This window comes from Betta splendens, chromosome 14 (genome assembly GCF_900634795.4).
Source record: "Betta splendens chromosome 14, fBetSpl5.4, whole genome shotgun sequence".
Classification (NCBI taxonomy): Eukaryota; Metazoa; Chordata; class Actinopteri; order Anabantiformes; family Osphronemidae; genus Betta; species Betta splendens.
Genome location: NC_040894.2, coordinates 8,794,831 through 8,809,593, shown reverse-complemented (window position 1 = coordinate 8,809,593; position 14,763 = coordinate 8,794,831). Strand labels below are relative to the sequence as shown.

The 14,763-nt window shown below is 44.9% G+C and overlaps 3 protein-coding genes across 5 annotated transcripts; all 3 read right to left on the bottom strand.

Annotated features, from left to right (window-relative positions):
* Positions 1 to 56: 56 nt before the first annotated feature.
* LOC114869024 (serine/arginine-rich splicing factor 1-like) lies at positions 57 to 4,122 on the bottom strand. 3 transcript variants are annotated; one of them, XR_003788095.3, is made up of 5 exons: positions 3,597 to 4,039; positions 2,087 to 2,277; positions 1,820 to 1,992; positions 1,251 to 1,543; positions 57 to 975 (listed from the first exon to the last, which is right to left on the bottom strand). XR_003788095.3 is itself a non-coding variant. In XM_029172801.3 (5 exons), the coding sequence occupies exons 2-5, from the start codon at positions 3,788 to 3,790 to the stop codon at positions 1,349 to 1,351; spliced, it is 753 nt and encodes a 250-aa protein (XP_029028634.1). In that variant the 5' UTR covers positions 3,791 to 3,812; positions 3,985 to 4,122; the 3' UTR covers positions 57 to 1,348. The 3 variants fall into 3 exon arrangements, 2 of the variants coding, with proteins under 2 accessions (XP_029028634.1, XP_029028632.1); XM_029172801.3 differs by having other exon boundaries at positions 57 to 1,543; positions 3,597 to 3,812; positions 3,985 to 4,122; XM_029172799.3 differs by having other exon boundaries at positions 57 to 1,543.
* Positions 4,123 to 4,268: 146 nt separating this feature from the next.
* pigs (phosphatidylinositol glycan anchor biosynthesis, class S) lies at positions 4,269 to 8,029 on the bottom strand. Its single transcript, XM_029172796.3, has 12 exons — positions 7,918 to 8,029; positions 7,203 to 7,342; positions 7,013 to 7,124; positions 6,840 to 6,929; positions 6,668 to 6,759; positions 6,316 to 6,556; positions 6,054 to 6,196; positions 5,856 to 5,970; positions 5,566 to 5,711; positions 5,351 to 5,451; positions 4,903 to 5,113; positions 4,269 to 4,810 (listed from the first exon to the last, which is right to left on the bottom strand). Exons 1-12 carry the CDS (start codon positions 7,934 to 7,936, stop codon positions 4,532 to 4,534), a joined length of 1,689 nt encoding a protein of 562 aa, XP_029028629.1. The 5' UTR covers positions 7,937 to 8,029; the 3' UTR covers positions 4,269 to 4,531.
* Positions 8,030 to 8,396: 367 nt separating this feature from the next.
* On the bottom strand, positions 8,397 to 14,752 carry aldocb (aldolase C, fructose-bisphosphate, b). Its single transcript, XM_029172797.3, has 9 exons — positions 14,594 to 14,752; positions 11,240 to 11,356; positions 10,903 to 11,114; positions 10,769 to 10,823; positions 10,518 to 10,678; positions 10,339 to 10,422; positions 10,081 to 10,255; positions 9,636 to 9,835; positions 8,397 to 9,555 (listed from the first exon to the last, which is right to left on the bottom strand). Exons 2-9 carry the CDS (start codon positions 11,349 to 11,351, stop codon positions 9,463 to 9,465), a joined length of 1,092 nt encoding a protein of 363 aa, XP_029028630.1. The 5' UTR covers positions 11,352 to 11,356; positions 14,594 to 14,752; the 3' UTR covers positions 8,397 to 9,462.
* Positions 14,753 to 14,763: the final 11 nt, after the last annotated feature.

Sequence of the window (14,763 nt, the reverse complement as noted above, 5' to 3'; positions counted from 1 at the left end):
ACCTGTAAAAATTAAGCCACGATAAAACAGGTGTACAGACAAAGACAAAGACTTACTTATGCCATGCTAAGTTTTTATTAAAACAGAATAAAGCTTTGAGATGTACGATTCTTTGGAAAAAAAAAGATACAAACCACACTACAGTCACATTTCCACATCATCCCCCAGGCCTCTTTTTGATCCCCCTCAACTTCTGTCAGCGTATACCCACTATTAACCACCCTCCTTATGTCTGGATCCATCCTGCACCTCCCTGCCCTCCTCTTGGTTTCGATCCAAGCTCTTCATTACTACTGTGCGAGAAGCAAAAACTGGAAAAATAAATTCTCATCCCGGTGCCATCCGTAACTGTCTCTCTGCTGTCCACACAAAGTGGAGGAAGTTTTGATTAACTGAAAGCCAATTGAGTTTGAATATTTTACTACATTTCCACTTTGATGGAGTTACGTAGACAGGGCCAGGGGTCGGGATCCTCTCCCGGTAAAATGCTCCCATGCTCCTGCTCCATGTATCCACCCTAATCCTAATCCAGATTTGATCCTTAATCCTGATCCAGCTCCGGAATGGGAGGGCAATGAGCCTTAGTGAAAACCTTCAGAACACCAGCAGAACCAAAGAGAAGGAGGCAAGTTAGAATCACACCTTCGCACTACTTTTAAGTCAACAAATGCATCTACAAGAGTGTTTAGAAAAAAAAAGTCACCCTGTAGGATTTAAACCATAAACTACAACTTACTTTGGATACCATGAAATGAGAAATAGTAAAACAACTTTGCATCTATACAAATAAGAACATGTCATCACTGCAAACACAACTGCTCTCAACTGTACGTTTATAAAAACTGCTTTATAATTCAGATTTCATGACAAGGCACAGTCATCATACCATTGGTGCCATATTTGACTCCTCCTCCTCCTGTTTATCTTAATATGAACTCTTTCGTTTGTTTCCATGCTATCCTTCTCCTCTGAACTCTACAGAGAGACACACAAGAGGGTCAAGGGACAACATCTTATAATTAGAAGGAAAAGCTTAGCAAACAAGTGAAAAGCACACACAGCATAGAGAAGAGAGAACAGTGATTAGCATAAACATTCTTATGGAAATGGGAGAAGGAAGTATGAGAAAACAAAAACAAAGCCATGTTCACAAACCCGACTAAAAAAAAGAACAAAAAAAAAAGTGTGGAGAAAGCAAACAAAAGCTACAGTGTAAACAACCAACGCAAGGAGAGTTACGATGAACATACAGGATTGACAGAAGAAGTGATGTTATTGTAACTGAAGCGAAGAGTTCTTTTCCATCCATCTCTGAGGTACACCATTACTCTAATTCTGGTCAGGTGTCCTAGGTGCGAGAGCGAGAGCGCCGAGGAGAGTAACGTGGAGACGCTCTGCTGTTACGAGGAGAGCAGCTGCGTGACGCGCTCTTGCTCCGACTGCGGCTGCGGCTGCGGCTGCGACTCCGGCTGCGAGAGCGGGAACGGCCATAGCTGGGACTGCGGGGACCGTCCGTCTTCACACGAATGTAGGCCGTCTCTCCCTAGACACACACACACAATTAAACCTTGATTCACAAGTAAGTTGATACATAACTGTCTGGTAGGCAGTAGATGGATGCTGTTGGAAGAACAATTAATTCAAAATATTTCATTTAACATAATCACCAGCAAGGTATGACCTTTTAAACCTTTACTTACTGCCCTGTCATTGTCACGCTCATTCATCCTGCTTCCCCCATTTGAGAAAAGATGAAACATGATCTAGTTCCAAAGCCATTTCTTATGAAGCTAGACTGAAGCTGTAATCCTGTACTTACCTCATGGGAGCGAAACTTGGTGTTGTCCAGTTTACGGACAGCGTAGGTCATGTCTTCCTTGCGCACAAACTCCACCACTCCAGTGCCATCACGGTACACATCAGCATAACATACATCACCTGCCTCACGCATGTGATCCTTCAGGTCCTGCCAGCTTCCACTTGGGGGAAGACCTGATGGAAAAAAGCAGCAGGAGACATTCAGTCATCTTTACACTTAGCCAAAATATTGTAGCAACCTCAGGAGAAAAAAAAACATGTCACCCACCTGACACAACAACCCTGTTTTCGGAGCGTCGGGACGGGGGCCCATACCTTCCCCTTGGGGGTCCTGCTGAACCACCACCGCCACCACCTCCACCACCGCCGCCGCCCCTACCACTTCTAGGAAACTCAACCCGCAGGCGGTAGCCATCATAGTCATAACCGTCTCGGCCATACACCGCGTCTTCTGCATCCCTGTGAAACCAGACACATATTAACCGTTTGATAAATAATCTAAAAAATCTGATATTTAGGGCTGCAACTAACGATTATTTTGATAATCTATTAATCTGTGAACTATTTTTCGACTAAACAATTAATCGATAAATACAAAAAATAATATAGTAATAAAAATAAATAAAAAATATATTCCATGATGTTTTGCTTGTTAGAAATCCCATATTAGGGTTTTTTAACTAAATTTTGACTCTTTAAATCTCAAACAAAACACAAAACAAAAGAACAAAAGAACGTGTAAACTCCACAGAGACTCCTGAGCAACGGTGACAATTACTAAAAACCATGTCGTCATATTTTATTGTCGATGTTACATTTAGTGTCTGAACCGTTTAAGTTGCCCCGTTTTGTGGTGGGGCCGTTTAATCATTGTGTAAATGCGCAGCCAGCGGACGCTCGCGACTGAACAGATTAAGTAACAAAGTAACTTTTAACGCTGTGGCACTTAACGAAGAGTCTTCACGTGATGGATAAGCAGCATTTGTTACCGCTGCTACATCCGGGACACCAGCGTTTCATTCTTACGTTCTCCTGTGTCGCTGTAGCATTAGCAAACCACGTGCTGAACTTTGTATGACTTGCAGGTTAACCTTGTCTTTGTTTAATATTTAATGCTCATATGAAGAAATTAGGGCGCAGCCTTTCTTCTGCTGCCGCTCGGTTTGTTTTTTCTGGCATTTCGCCAGCGGTGTGCGTTATTTTGCTATTTTGCCGTCGCGCTGCGCCGTACAATGACCAGCCCGACTAATCGATAACGGCAAATCATTATCGATCAATTTCCGTCATCGATTATTATCTATTCGTAAATTCGATTTAATTAAACTTGCCTATTGTCACATACGCTACTAATGTCCAGCCTACGTTTGTTTTGGTCACAGCTCATTGTAAAGGGGACAGAGGGGCCGGGGTCAGTGGCTTTGGGCCTGGTACTACACAGACACTACAACACACCTCTACGGTAGATCAGTAAGAGGACAAGAACGCGTGGAGCCTTTTGGTTGTTATAGTAAGAATGTGAATCTGACTCATTGGTCTCCAACTGATAGTCCCTCTCAGATAGATGGTTTGTATTTTTTGGTGGCATTAACGGTTTTCTGGGTGAGACACCTGGCAAATATGTAAATCCTACAGACTTTAGCCCATGCAGAGAAAATTAAGCATGTAAGTTTCTGTAGCAGTGGTTGGATTTGATTTACTAGAAGCATGTTACTGATCTAGTGAATTACAGTCAAGTCTATGATGGTGGAACAAAGGCTGATTCAGGCGCAGAGACTCACCTCGGGTCCTCGAACTGCACGAAGGCAAACGGTGGTCCCCCTCTCCGGTTTTTCAGGTCTATATCACGAATGGCCCCATACTTGTAAAAAAGATCTTCAACATCCTTTGAGCGGATATCAGGAGGGAGATTTCCAACGTAGATCCGACAGTCGTTGCTCCCCGCGGGTCCTCTGATCACACCAACGCCAGACATGACGACACAAAACGAGCTAAAGCTAAAAAAAACCGGGGAAACTAGCAAGTTAGCTAACGGGTCTGCCGGCTGATTTAGTAAACGTTGTAAAACAACTACACGTTAAATAGTCGGTAGCGGCCTAAATGAAATACAAATGCATACAGACGAACGTCAAAATATTCAGTTTAACAAGAGTTAAAGTTGCAAGCTACCACTTCAGTTGAACCAGTTCCGTTTTCTTCGGCGGTTTGAAAGACGTGCTCTGTGGCCACAGCGCCACCTGCTGGAGCAGGAGGCTGCTCCCTGCAGGACTCCACGCTAGTGGTTAACGCGTCAAGAAATGTGAGTAGATGAGATGTTGCTGCGAGATATTTGTATAATTTGAGTATTACTCTGTGATCTTGTGGTGAACGGGGACACAAACTCCTGGGAATACAACGTCTGTAGTTTACAGCAAGAAATTAAAGTAATCAATCAGAAAATTAGACAAAACAAAAAGATATAAACTGATGTTTATTTGTTAATAACTTAAATAAAAGTATAATTTCAGTATCAGTGTTCACATTCAGGTTTTGAACAATACAGTGTAAACCATTCAAATCTGATGAGAAACAATTCTCACCCAAAACAATAAAAATCATACACAACCATAAATCTCATGCACCTTGCTCACAAACACATTTGTACTTAACTGTCATGGCCACTGACAGTTGTTTTTGCTTAAATTTCTAATTTATACTTCTTTTCCTCCAGTGCATCTCAGTCTTTTTTTGCTTGCTTTTCTCTGCGTTTCTGTCTGACTTCAGACACTATTTTAAGCAGTGACAGCAGAATAGGCACACACATTGGTAGGAAGAGTGGTATGTAGATGGCAAACTTCTGGTCATCAGGGAAGTAAAGGAGGTGGAGGAGCGAGGGGTCGAAAAATGCTCTCTCTGATGCCAAGATGGCCTCTTTACTGTACTGCAGAGCAAAGCCCAGGTTCCCAGCCTCCAACTCAGCCACAGCAAGCTGCAAAGACGTGACAGCACTGGACACCTGGGAGACAGGAAAAAATATGGGGTAAGTTTTGTGAACTTTAATTGAGTAAGTTTGAGTTTTTCAAACGTATAAATCTATGAACATCATACCTGTTCTGCAATGTTGTCATTGATAACAATATTGCCTATCTGGTCCAATAACTGTGCCAATGAGGTGATGGTTGTGGTTGCTGTTGCAATGTTTTCCACACTCCGACTCCACATGAGACGGTCCAGCTCCCAATCAGCTATCCCTGTGTTTCCACATGGCGCCATGACAAAGCCAGGGGGATGTGAGGATGTCTGCACACCCAGCAACAGTCTGAAGGGACAACCACATAAATGGTTACTGTATGTCTGTGGCATGGTGGCCTGGTGGCTCAGTGGGTAGAGCGTGTGTGTGTGTGTGTGTGTGTGTGTGTGTGTGTGTGTGTGTGTGTGTGTGTGTACGTGTTAAATGCAGAGAAATATTTTCCCCAAGGGGATCAATAAAGTTTGTCTTATCTTACATGTCTACAGGAAAAAAAAAACAGTTCTTTTGCTGTAGATGTCCACTTACCGAAGTTGTGCAAGGAAGACTCCCATGACTTTGGCCATGTTGATATTAATGTCAACAGGGAATTCAGCGTCTGGTCCATAGTAATCATTTACATTATAAACCTGATAAATAAGACACCTGTTGAATTAGTATACAGCATGGAATATGACTGCATGCCACATGCAATCATTGCACTCAATAATAAGCTCTAATCATGTAAAACAACTTCATCTTACCATTATTCCCCCCCACCGTGGAGAGTGAAAAGCATTAGAAGGCACTGCTTGTTTTTTGTGGTCGTGGATGTAAAGGGGTGAACGCTGAACATCTGGGACGTACAGCAGAAAGTTCAACATCGGGTTGGAAGATGCAGCATTTGAGCCTTGAAATCAAATGGAAAAAAATATTATACACAACATACACACAGACCCAAAACGAACAAGAACAAAACAGACAAAAAGTTTCTCATATTGGTAAAATAACTGAATAATGTTATATATACTGTAATAATAACATAACATGTTACCAAGTCTAGCCTCCACAGGATTGATGACATGTGCAAGGCTCTCAGCATTCAGTGTGTAGGCGTTATAGCTGCTGTCAAAACGCGGGTTCACACCAAGCACGGCATAGTATAAGATCTGCAAGAAAAATATGCATCTAACAATACAGTAACCAACCCTCTTGTCATGATGATGTAAGTATTTTCACACACAGAATCTACCTGAGAGTCAATGCTGAAATTTGCCACAGGAGCAAGTTTTGTTAGCAAAGGTTGCACGTAGGTCTTCACAGCACCTTCTATGTCCCAGTGTAACCGGTGAGACTTTGGGTCTGGGTTTAAAAGACTAAAAGTAATCTCATAACCTAAAGAGAAGGAATGAATAAGTGCACAACAGAACAAACAACATTAAAGAGTTGATGTATATACTAATTGGAAATTAAGTTAAGATTCACTACATGGCTGTTCTGAAACAAATACCAACCTGGGCTGGATTTGAAGGCTCTCATACTGTCAGCCTTACTCTGCTTGCTCCCAGGGCTGAGACGGACTCTGTCACTGAGGGCAGCTGTGATGTCAGAGTGACTGAAGGACATCACCTGCATCACCTGCTTGAGCCTCGGCTCCAGATGAGCCAGCAATTGCTCTAGTGTCCTCCCCACTCTCATCTGGGCACCAATACGCAGCAAGGCTGTCCGCTGTTGACCGATATACACCTCCCCACCCTGTCAGGCATAAAGGTACACAGTGCTGTTGGGTGTTCATCTATTTATCCAGAGTGAGACATATCACTCTTAACACTGTAACAATCTGTCAGAATTGAGATATTATATTACCTGAGGCAGCAGTGATGATGACTCTGGGATCACATATACAACCAAAGACCCACAAAGACTCTCGCTCAGTGTGTGCAGGGACACATCTGCCTCTGAAGGAGAGAGACAGAGAAGATACCTGTGAATTTACAGGGAAAACAAAATCCCACCCGAAGACCTAACAACACCTCACCTGCAGCTGTCAACTGGTTCAGCGCATCCTCCTCCATAATTGTAGCTGTGCGATACTTCGTCTCAAACCTGTACCTCAAAGCCGTGCTCTCTGAAAACAAAATATTTAAGAGTTATTACTCTGCATACGTTTTTACTTTGTCACTGTAAGATTTGTATCATAGTAAATATCACCATCTACTGTGTGTTCCTCATCCCGGGTCCGTGTCAGTGGGATCTTCTTCTGCTGTTCCGGTGTCACCGTTCCACGCGCAAACACAACTTCCACATCAACACTTAACTGTAACTGCAAATCAAACAAAAATGTGCTTTTAGACAGTAACCAGGAACAAGGAAGAAGACCTGTAACTAAGCAGGAACCAACCTGCAGCTTAGCCAGCTCTGTTATCTGACTGACAGGCAGCCAGGCCCGGTATGTCTGAGTTGTTCGCCACCACAGAGGGACTCCCACCAGTATGACTACTGCTGCTATGGACAGAGCAGCCAGCCGACCTCGTCTACACTCTGAAAAGTACAGAAACAGGCATATCAGGACAGTGGCTTTACTATTGTTGATTGGATTTGGAATATTACAACACTAACTGGAGCTTATGCCAGCTGTCACTGGGCGAGGTTACACACTGGACAGGTTTCCAGTTACTGATACCTATAGAGATCTACGGGTAACCTAGAGTTTCCAGTTGTCTGCACTTGCTTTTCTCTCTCTTGTGTCTAAGAAACACGACAACCATGTAGTGTGTTATGGAGCCTATATGGACGGATCACAGCAACAATGGGTTTGCTGGGTTCTTTCCTTTGTTCATTCATGTCAATAATACATCGATTTGTCACCAGCTTAGCACATAATAATGCGGTATAAAGACACACGTCGATAAAAATGCAGGTACATTGTTAGCTACTTGCACAGTGAGCAGGGACTGTAAAAGGCAGGCTAGCTAGCAGTAGCTTCAGGAGATCAAAACATGAAGAAAACAGCCGTCTCCAAGCACCGCTAGGCACATGCTACATGTTTAATGCACATACTGTCTTGTTTTATAACGAAAATAATCCGTATATGACTCATTTATGCATCTACTCACCCACTTCCGTGGTCGCCATTTCTTTCAATGAACAGAGTTGGGTGCGTTTGATTAACGTCACGTCGTTCAGTTGTAAGTCACGTGACCGACAAACCTATCAACCACCTACAAACTGCAACTTTATTAAATGTCACATGTTAGATTATCAAATATAACCCTGTTAGTGCTTCAAAAACACGCGAAGCCCAAAAAAATAATTAAATAAATAAATAGATTGTTTTAATCCCCGGTTAGAGTCCATGAACTCCCATTTGTCCGGGGAGGTTAGTGTTGAGCTGTTATGCTATTTAATTAGGACATGATGATAATCACACCTCTATTCTAATCAAGTAAAAGTCTGAGAAATTTTAACCATGAAAAAATATGGCAATGTAGGCACTCGCATTATGCTTTGATTACAAACATAACAGAACATTTGTAATGACATAGTCTGACAAAGTATGATGAGGTGCAGGAGAGAGTCAGGCAGGGTCGAACTGTAGTTTTGATTAGTTTATTTTTCTCCACTATTTGACACACCAAGTGCTTCAAGAACAATAACACCACAAACAACATTAATCAAACATAGCAGTGACCTTTTCCCCGCAGCTCGCCCCACACGTTGGTCCTCCTTATGGGAATATCAATAGAAACCATCTCCTGTGTGCATGGGGCAGAGCGTGGGGAGGGCAATTAGGAGGAGGATGACACAAGCGCCACGCAATATAGACACGTTCACACAACTGAAAGACATTAAATACTGTATGTAATTCAAAGCTAATGACAGAATAGATACAGTTTGTGAACAGAAAGGTCAGGATGAAACATTGGGATGAATCCTGGTGTGCAGTGGTCTGTTACGGTGTGTCTGCTGACCCCTGCTGCTGCGGCAGCTGTCTGAAAGTACAGTGAGTGCTCCACACGTCTGGACAGTCGCTCAAAAGATCAATTCAAGCCCAAAAGTCTACATTCTCACCCCGCTTATCTTGTCGCCCCCCCACACAGTGTGCACTGATGCCTCGGAGGATCGGCTCGTCCCACGGTCAGAGTGGATGTTAGTATTGGTTTAATAAGCCGGCACTGACAGAAGCGAAACACCGACACGCATGCTCTTAACTGGCCCTGTCTGGCAGTGGCTCCAGATTTATCACATGGAGGAGAAAGGACCAGGTGTGGAGATGGGTGGAGACACGAGGCTCCGACGCTGACTGTCACAAATCTACTGTTAAAATGTTGCAGTTTCTACCGTCTCATCTGATTCCAGCAACCATTAAAGACAGACAGATGAAATAAAATTCTTGTCCACTCCAGAAACTGTCTCAAAACTGTTCGGATTGGATTGTTTGACCAAATAGGGAAAAAAGAAAAACACACCTGCTGTTACCTTAATATTTCTGCTTCACATTATATTTTAATACATATATCTAATAATGTAATTTTTATATCTCTGACAACTCTAAAGTACAGTAGACAGCGCAGGCCCGTGATCTATGGAGGAGTGAGGGGAATAGCAGAGCAGATACAGTAAGACTAACTAGGCCACAGTAGTATGTGGAGGTTTGATGTTTAGTAGGCGTGATTTGCCACGTAGAGAGACTGCCCTGCAGCACCACCGGTCCCAGAAGACTTGTACTTGCCAAGGGCGGCCAGACCGTTTGCCTGAGAAAAAGACAAAAAAGTCTAATTAACAATCTTGAACACATAAGGTCTCAGTAACATGCTAGTCAGTTTTGTCCGACCTCGGCACGTTTGATGAACTCCTCGGTGGCAGACTTCTCGTTGCTGAGCTCTCCTCTCCATGCGTTCAGGGCAGAGGCCTGCAGGGCGCGGCCGTAGGAGAAAGTCAGGGCCCAGGGCTTGAGGAGTGGGCAGTTGTTAATAGCATTGAGGTTCACACTGGCTTCCTCCTCAGACTGGCCACCGGACAGGAAGGTCACTCCTAAAGAGAAGACAGAAGCAGCAGGTTTATTATCTGCCAGACAGACCTCATTACATAACTTTTAATACTTTCTGAATACGATGTGTTAGCTGATTTAATATAAGCATGTGGGATTAAAAGACAGTGAGGGCAACTCATGCTTATTTATTAAGCGCTTTAACTGCAGCTACCTAAAAAAAATAATGAATAAGTTGCTTCACAAATATTCCACCCGTTTTACTGTGTCTAACATCTGTGACTTTGACCTGGGACAGCAGGAGGCACAGTGCGGCGTAGAGCAGTGACGGTTGCCATGGCGATTTCCTCGCCGCTGAACTTGGTGGGACAGGAGTGCCCGGCAGTGACCATGTTGGGTTTCAGCAGCGTCCCCTCCAGGTACACGTGGTGGTCGGACAGAGACTTGTACACGGCAGCCAGGACCTGGAAGCAGGAAACAGATGTGGACAGATGTCAGCAACGACACAAGACGAGCCGATGCAGCAATGACCTCTGAGCAGGCTCACCTTCTCAGTGACATACTGGCAGCGCTTCAGGTCATGGTCTCCATCAGGGAGGATCTCAGGCTCCACAATAGGAACAATACCATTCTAGGAGGCAATGCAAAGTGTAGTTTTAAGGCACACGCACCCCGGGGGTTCTACTCTGACCTTGAAACAAACATAATGGCGACGTCTCCACCCACCTGCTGGCAGATGCTGGCATATCTGGCCAGGACGTTAGCGTTCTCCAAGATGGCCAGATCGGACGGCGTGGTTTCGCTGATCTTCAGCACGCAGCGCCACTTGGCAAAGTCCGCCCCGTCCCTCTTGTACTGGGCACAGCGCTCAGACAGCCCATCCAGACCTACACCCCCCCCACACACACACATCCACGCGTGAGTCTTACGGCCAATGGTTTTGTAATGGCGGCTTTTTGAGTGCGTGTGGCTCCTACCTTGAGTGGTGGTCTCTCCATTGGTTCCAGCTAGTGGCACAACACCTTTGTCCACCTGCGAGGAGGCAAACCGCAGGTGATAAGCCAACGTAAAGCTGACAGGTGTGAATCCCAACCGCTTGAGCGGCGTGTACCTTAATTCCAACAACAATGCCTCGGTCTTTGATGAGCTTGGCGAAGGGGGTGCCGTCGTCTGTGCTCTGGTAGAGGGTTTCGTGGAAGAAGATGACGCCTCCGATACAGCTGTCAATGCGCTGGTCGGCTGTGAAGAGCAGCTGGCGGTAGCGACGCCTGTTCTCCTCTGTGTTTTCAACCCCGATGGGGTTCAAGCGCTTCGCCATGCTGCCTGAAGGCAACACACACACACACACAAACAGCTAATTTATACATGCTGGCAAAATGGAGAGGGAGGCGATTACTGCATTATATTTAGGTCTGTTTGCTGCCACACACATATACATATACACATACCGGTGGACTCATCGGCCGCGAGGATGCCCTTTCCTGGAGCCACTATCCTCAGAGCGATGTCGTGCAGCTCCTTCTTCTGCTCAGCAGTCAGTGCTGGATACTGGTGAGTCATGGTGGCTGAAACACAGAGAAGGACACAGAGAGGTCACACTGTTTCATAGTACATCGACCAGAACGACATGGCGTCCACACTACAGCACTACAGCGATGAGGGGGGGTGAGAAAACCTCCTACAAGATGACAGCTAAAGTCACACAATCCGGGGACTCAGCCGGAGTGTGAGTCAAAACCTCCTCCGTCATGTTCAAATCAAAGAACCAGAGCAGAATTAAATATTTCCTCTTTGATAAATTGTGTGGACTCAATCATATAGCGTCACATTACACACCTGTACTTCAAAGCCGATTATCTCGTTCATTATTCCCGTCTTCGCTCCGCTGTGCGTAACCGGTTACGTAACCCCTCCCCTCCCCACCACCCAAAGAGAGTGGGAGTGATTATGTAACAGCCCTCCATCCTGTACGCGCCGCTGAGAGGCCTCATTCTACCTGCCAGACTGGATCCCGGCTTGTTGTCCCTGCCCCTAGCAACGCCACCCTGTTCATTGTCTACGACTGAAGACCTGCTTGTGTTCGTGAAGTCCCACGTTCACGCGTACCTAAAATGCATCACTCCCACTGGAGCAGCTTACGCCAGGGAACAAGCTGTGACTTCCCTTTGCGGCCGACTGCAGCATTTTTCTCCGCTCGCAGCGCAACAACAACGCGTTTAGAGCCCTGTTGAACATCCCACCCGCATGTGCCTGCTAATACTGATCAGCTATAGATGGGCCTGTTTAATAATGACATAGCTTAGGGTGTATCTGTTCCGTACTGAGTCCGGTGGCAGGACGCTGCTGACATTCCTTCTCTCCCCCATGTTAATCCTCAGAGCACACAGCGTGAAACCAGTGGTATCACAACACTCGCTCAGCACGGCTCCATTCATGCAGGACCCAGTCTGGGCCTCGGGCTAATATTTAATTCCACATGAGACAAGTCAGATCAGGAGCATTAGGTCCTGCAAAAGTATTCACAAATGATACCTGGGGGCACAGCCCAGCTTCACCGTCGCGGGTCAGACAAAAGCCACGCTCAGCAAATACCTGCTGTGTTCTGCTGCGTTTCACAATAGGCTGGAATCGTGCTTGCCTTTCTGCAAGGCCTTGTGAAACCTATATTTCACGCAATGTTGAACAAATTCGGTTGAAAATTGCCAAACGCCAACTTTTTCAAAGTGAAAACACCCTCTGTGATGCTGTTAAACTAATATGGTGGAGACTAAAATACTTTGAGCATCGATAAGTGAAGTTCTGTTTTATGTTTAATTCCCTGTTAATCATGTAGCTATGATGATGCCACAGTATTATTGTATATATGCATTAGGTGTAATTAAACCTTTCTTTCTTCCATGTGAGCGTATGTGTCTCTAGGAAACCCTCTCCCTCTATGGGGGAACTCAGAGAAAAGCATCATGAAACTCCAGTGACACCATCTTGGCAACAAAATGGAGGACTGCTCCCTGGAATGAATACGGATTCTAGGGACATACTGACAGCATGCCCCCAACCCTCAACCATTTGTTACTGGTTTAGAGTTTAAAAGGAAATTAATACCGGAACTGGTGAAGCTGCTTCTGGCATGTGTAAGTCAAATATGAAATATGGTGCAAAATATGCATAAATGTCAAGTTTTTAGTTTGTATACGTTCATCTTATAATTGCTGCAGTAGACTGATGTGTCATTTCAAAATCAATCCAAATAAGGAAGTTATAACATGATGATTTTAAACATTTCTTTGGTAATGCAACAGACATTAATGATTAATACGCAGCTTGTCATGATCGTGTCTCTGTGTCTCACATTCCAGCCTGTTGCACATTGGTTGGCCTCAAATATACAAACCCTCCGTCTGCACTGCGACATCAAGGTGCAGCTGCCAACTCCCACCTATGGCGTCATGCACAGACACTTGAAATGGATCCACGTTAAAAAATACAATGTTATACATCAGAACAGAAATAATCAAACTGGTAACCAATTGGTATTTTCCTCACCCAACAAATAGCCAGTACTGAGGACGGAAGGATTAGGTCAGAGGTCACACCATATTGATTATAGAGCTGCCACTCAAACTATTGATTCTGTGCAGGTTGATGCATTGAGGCAGGATGTAGAGACAGATTACACCTAAACATCCAGCTGCACCCAGGATAAATATACACCCGTTTAGATGCTCTAAAACAGATCTTACGAAAGAAAACTGCCCTTCTGCATCATTACCTCTACATGCAGGTTTATCCACTTTGTTATTAAGCGAAGCATCAGGTCTAAAGGGCTGCAGGTTCTCAGCCCGTGTGCTGCATCTCATCACCAGAGGAGCTGCTGGCTCTAATGCCGGCTCCTGTGTTTGATCCCTTCCTGACTTTGTCCAGCAGCTGCACAAGCAGGAGCCCCGTCACGCATGCAGCCCTTGATACGAGCCCACTGCTGACGTCAAGACTGCGTGACTTACAGAGGTTATGTCCATCTCTGTACAACACTAACATTTTGTTTAACCTTCAGTTTTCATGACAGCTTATATTATTTGCGATACTATTGCGCATGAGTAATTTTCTGGTACAGAAACGTGATAACACATTTTTTTAGTTTTTAATGCCCAGTCTAACTGAACATTTCCTTCCAATCTACTGATGGATTGATCTGTTTCTTCAGCCTCCAGCCTATAGTTGTGTTATGCAGCTGAGATGATGCAAGGCTTTGCCCCCTGCTGTGCTGATAGACGAAGCTCTAGGTGTTTTTCCTCTCCTCCGTGTCCCCCTCCCCCACACCCGAGGATGTCTACGTGCTGTAGTACAGATACACACCGGCCAGTCACCATCATGCCAACACCTCACACACAAAATAAAACCTAATATGAGTCATAAAATCCAGAAGTGAGGAGCGTGCTTCGATTTTAGGTGGAAGTTGCCTCAACAGGGCCTTCCCCCTTTTCGCTCCCCATGAAGGTCATCACTGCTGCGCTCTTCCTGTTGCGTATTTCAATGACAGGATACGATGCGTCACTTTAATTTTACGTTTGAGGGTCTAATTCGGCTTTCTGTCAATTGGTTCCACATTATATGTGTGACAGACACTGGAGGTTTCGATTATTTAGCGTCTTAGTCGCTAAGAAGATCACGATAGCTTTACGTCTTCCAGAACAACATCACATCCTCAGCATCATCTGTAAATGTGCCAACTGTCTGAAATTATCAGAACATAAATAGTTTGAATCTGTGATGCGATATTCGGCTGCGATCATTTTGCTGCTTACCTACTAGTAGGTGTCTGGGTGGAGAGAGTAGGTGAGCGACGAGCTGGTGATGCGGTTCAGTCTCCTGTTTCTGCGCTGCAGAGAAACGTGACCCTTTACAAAGCCTTCGGCCGGGGCGGGGCTCGCGCGCCGCGTCACGCGGTGACGACACGGAACAGCTGACGCGCACG

Excerpts from the sequence above, each read along its gene's own strand:
- LOC114869024 (XM_029172801.3), bottom strand. The coding sequence starts at position 3,790 with ATGTCTGGCGTTGGTGTGATCAGAGGACCCGCGGGGAGCAACGACTGT. Across the intron at positions 1,993-2,086 it reads AAACAGGGTTGTTGTGTCAG|GTCTTCCCCCAAGTGGAAGC; the intron begins GTGGGTGACATG and ends TTTTTCCATCAG. Across the intron at positions 1,544-1,819 it reads CCAAGTTTCGCTCCCATGAG|GGAGAGACGGCCTACATTCG; the intron begins GTAAGTACAGGA and ends GTGTGTGTCTAG.
- pigs (XM_029172796.3), bottom strand. Across the intron at positions 6,930-7,012 it reads TGAGGAACACACAGTAGATG|AGAGCACGGCTTTGAGGTAC; the intron begins GTGATATTTACT and ends TTTTGTTTTCAG. Across the intron at positions 4,811-4,902 it reads ATGACAACATTGCAGAACAG|GTGTCCAGTGCTGTCACGTC; the intron begins GTATGATGTTCA and ends CCTGTCTCCCAG.
- aldocb (XM_029172797.3), bottom strand. The coding sequence starts at position 11,351 with ATGACTCACCAGTATCCAGCACTGACTGCTGAGCAGAAGAAGGAGCTG. Across the intron at positions 11,115-11,239 it reads CGCGGCCGATGAGTCCACCG|GCAGCATGGCGAAGCGCTTG; the intron begins GTATGTGTATAT and ends TGTTGCCTTCAG. Across the intron at positions 10,679-10,768 it reads TGGAGAGACCACCACTCAAG|GTCTGGATGGGCTGTCTGAG; the intron begins GTAGGAGCCACA and ends GGGGGGGTGTAG.